Source organism: Euphorbia lathyris, chromosome 7, assembly GCF_963576675.1.
Source record: "Euphorbia lathyris chromosome 7, ddEupLath1.1, whole genome shotgun sequence".
In the NCBI taxonomy this organism is placed as follows: domain Eukaryota; kingdom Viridiplantae; phylum Streptophyta; class Magnoliopsida; order Malpighiales; family Euphorbiaceae; genus Euphorbia; species Euphorbia lathyris.
This window is the reverse complement of record NC_088916.1, coordinates 28,141,439-28,145,520: the sequence shown is the minus strand read 5'-3', so window position 1 is coordinate 28,145,520 and position 4,082 is coordinate 28,141,439. Positions and strand designations below refer to the sequence as shown.

The 4,082-nt window shown below is 32.6% G+C and overlaps 1 protein-coding gene across 1 annotated transcript; it reads right to left on the bottom strand.

Annotated features, from left to right (window-relative positions):
* Positions 1-1,298: 1,298 nt before the first annotated feature.
* LOC136201340 (ubiquitin-NEDD8-like protein RUB2) lies at positions 1,299-3,563 on the bottom strand. Its single transcript, XM_065991994.1, has 3 exons — positions 3,280-3,563; positions 1,969-2,228; positions 1,299-1,577 (listed from the first exon to the last, which is right to left on the bottom strand). The coding sequence occupies exons 1-3, from the start codon at positions 3,370-3,372 to the stop codon at positions 1,466-1,468; spliced, it is 465 nt and encodes a 154-aa protein (XP_065848066.1). The 5' UTR covers positions 3,373-3,563; the 3' UTR covers positions 1,299-1,465.
* Positions 3,564-4,082: the final 519 nt, after the last annotated feature.

The window sequence follows — 4,082 nt, the reverse complement described above, 5'->3', positions numbered from 1 at the left end:
ATACAGTATTTTGTCACGTGTAATATGGACCCACACTTATTATAAGAGGCCCCACTATTTTAAATATTAAGTGGGACCACATTACACGTGTAAAATGTGAATTGGAGGTCCTCCAAGAGATATGGAAGACCTGATGCTTAATATAAGAACTCCGGAAAGACATGTCTGCTCATAAACGAACACAACTGTACACGAACAAGCATGACTGTTCACGAACGGACACGACTGTTTACGAATGAATACAACCATTTATGAAGAGATGTGTTTGTGGATATTTAAATTAATTTTATAATTTTATTCATTTTATCCAATAAAATATACATTGACTATCCGTTATATATCATTTCACCTTCAATGTAAACAAAAGGGTTAATACATCATTTGTCCTCTGAATTTGTCCAAAAAACTTGATTGACTCCTTAAACTTTCAAAGTGTTTCGATAGCCCCTGAATTTGTGTAAAATGTAATCAATTAATCATTCGGTTGTAAAAAAGTAAGTTAAATGCGGAAAATATGTTGCACGTGTCTTAGAATATTATTACATAATTCATAAAATAGATTAAAACATATTTAAAAAAAGAAGAAGCTTTTACTTGTTAAACTATAAGCTTTACTTTTTTAAGATGTGTGCAACGTATCTTCCGCATTTAACTTACTTTTTTAGAACCGAGTGATTAATTGATTACATTTTACGTGAACATTTTATGCAAGTTCAATGAGCTATCGAAACACTTTGAAAGTTTAGGAGACCAATCAAACTTTTTGAACAAGTTCAGAAGCAAATAATGAACAAAATCATTCACAGTTTCTGTTTTCATTGAGCTTAATCGGTCTTCTTTCTCAATCGATTAGCTTCTGTCAAATAAAGATTATGAGTTTCTCACTTTCCTTTGTTCATATGTAGATGATGTATAGTTTGTAAACGAAATACATGTTAGTAACATCACTTCTTCGAAGCACTTCAATGCAACTTCAAAATTATCAGTGAAAAATAGAAAATATCATTTAACATAGCTTGCAGTGCTATTTAAGTAATTGAGAAAAACAAAACAAAAAAATGAATTCCAATTGATTTTTGCTCTCAAAACAATAGAAATAAACAGACATGAAAATGGAGATCATATTCTTAAGGCACAATGACTTCCCCATTCCAAACTTTTCTGGGAGATCATGAAATTGCTGAAAGTTTCCATTAGCAAAATCAATTCCTCCACATTTTTTCCATAAAACTGCAATGAAATATCACCACTGAAACACCATCCTAAACGAAACAGAACCTCAAAACATCACAAAAAAATTCAACAAGGTCAATGCACAATTTCAATTTATGTCTTGAGATGTTTATCAGAAGATGTTTTTCGTTGTCTTCTCAAGTTTATCAGCACATCATCCCACTAAATTTCCAATAACAGATTGTTTGCTACAAAGCATAGAATTAAGATTTTCCTGAATATCATTAGCTATCTACACGCTGCCACCACGTAACGCAAGAACAAGATGAAGAACGGAGCCACCCTCAATGTTGTAGTCCCGAGCAGTCTTGTCATCTCCAAGCTGCTTACCAGCATAAATAAGCCTGCAACAAAGTAGAATGAATCAACAAACACATTCTCACCCCAGATGGAAGAACAGAAAAGCATCATGATCAAAGAAAAAAGTTGGGAAAATGGATAAATTAAGCATTCAAGACAGACATAATTACACAGTCGATTCTATATCATGTCCAAATGTATAGTTGTTTGTTTCTGAACATTTATATGAAAAACTCCATGTTTGAGTGAACAACTGTTGTTGGAGCAACCATGGATGGATACAAGACTTGTAGTCTAAAAGGCGAATAATATACAGCCATCTCACTACCTCTAAATAGCATAGCATAGATGAAGCCTACAAACTTACAAAACATGACAAAAACATGCTAATCGGATGGTGTTGAATATAGAACTAGAGCGAGACTAGGTTATTACCTTTGCTGCACAGGTGGAATTCCTTCCTTCTCCTCAACTCGTTCCTTGATACGATCAATGGTATCATTAGGTTCAATATCAATTTCAATTTCTTTTCCTGTGAGAGTTTTCACTTTGATCATAGTTCCTCCCCTAAGCCTCAAAACCAGGTGAAGAGTTGACTCCTTCTGGATGTTGTAATCAGCAAGAGTTCGACCATCTTCCAATTGTTTACCAGCAAAAATCAATCTCTGCTGGTCAGGAGGGATTCCTTCCTTGTCCTGAAAAGCACATCCATAAATTGTTATACGTGAGTTCATTAACTTGTAACAAAAGATTAATCCAAAAAATCCCAAAACAAAACCTCATTACTAAATTTAATATGTTGATAAGGGGTAATTTTGATCCTTCAGCTTGGGTCAATATATGATTTATGATTTGCTGACAAGTGCCAATTTCTGAATTTGAAATAATTAAAAAAAAACATAGATACCAAAGTTAATTTTAGGCAAATTAATCCCTGGTTCACGGCCACATTGAGCTTTCTACTCATTGATATGGTACTGTTAACAATAATCTAATTTGGGAGGAGATTAATGGAAGTAATGGATGTAAAATATTAGATTAACTTTGTTTGAGAGTTTTTTAAGGAGTAACGGAGGTTAATGAGAGTTCCCATTAACTCTAAGCTTTAATCTCCAAATTGGGGGTTAAAGGGAGTAAATGGAAACTTTTTAATGGGAGATAGCCTTTTAACTCTCATTTAAATTCTATAAACTCCCAAACATGGATAACTTTTAACCTTCATTTCCATAGCTTCCCATTCCATTAACCCTCGAACTCTCACCTCCGTTAAGCTTCCAACTCCCAAACAAAAGTAAGGTTTATGATGATAATAATAGTTAACTTGGTAAAAATGAATATATAAGAGTTAATTGTTAATTGCTGTTAAAATTAACTTCATCTACATTAATCTAAGCTCCAAGGAGAAACAAGCCAGACATAATTATTTGAATCAGCCATTAAAAGCTCCACAAACGAAATTAGGAACAAAATAAAATTCAATAACAAAACTAAACCAAAGAAAAAAGAAAGGTAAGCTCATGTTGCCTTCTCTCCCACCCAGCAAGTACAAAATAGAGACCAAATTGATACAGACTAAAACATGAAACTTAAGAAACAAAACCAGGTATAAGAATCGGTAATAAGCAAACGGGTAATCGCAATAGCCAAACCCACAGAAAATTGCAAAATTTCCACGAAAGCGGACAGGGCCAGAAAGGGAAATGAGTACAAGAAAGACGAAAAGAAAGGAATTGCAGAAAAGGATACCTGAATCTTGGCTTTGACGTTGTCGATGGTGTCGCTGCTCTCGACTTCTAGAGTGATAGTCTTGCCAGTTAGGGTTTTGACGAAGATCTGCATCTTATTAGCTTGAAATAACCGTTGGGTCTGGTTTTTTCTGCTAATGGCTGGATGGAGCTGAAAATGGAGAGAAAAATGAATTTGATTTATAAAGAGGGGTTGGCTTTCCGAGAAGACATGGGTTTATTTATTCTTTTTCTTTTTTTTCTGCAACGCTCGCTCACCAGGAATTACGAATCTTTTATTTAATTTGGAAATGCTATTTCACCAGAAAACAAAACCTATTACATAAATCTTTATTTTATTTTCGGATAACTTACAAAAATATCTAAATCCTTCCGTTAAAAACAATTTTATCACTTAGCATTAAGATTCCAATGGATTTTGCGATCAGTCATGACTCATATAATTTCCGTGCATTCAGTTGATGTTAATAAAAGCAAGTTTAATAGTTGGAAGGTTGCACACTCTAATCATTCAATCTCACTCATTTTTAATTATTCTCTCATCAAAATAAAATAACTGTTCCAGAAATCTTCTTTAATGGTTTGTCACAACCACTCTATTTAATCGATCTCACACGTTATATAATATTTTACTTTCTTTACTTTTAATCAATTAAACTATTTTATAATAATAACAAAATTAATACTAATAAATTATTATTAATCGAATAAAAAATATCTATTGGATTAAAAAATTAAAAGCATAATATAAATTTTGTCCTAATTTTAATAAAAAAAGTACATTAAAAATTAGAATTATTAAAA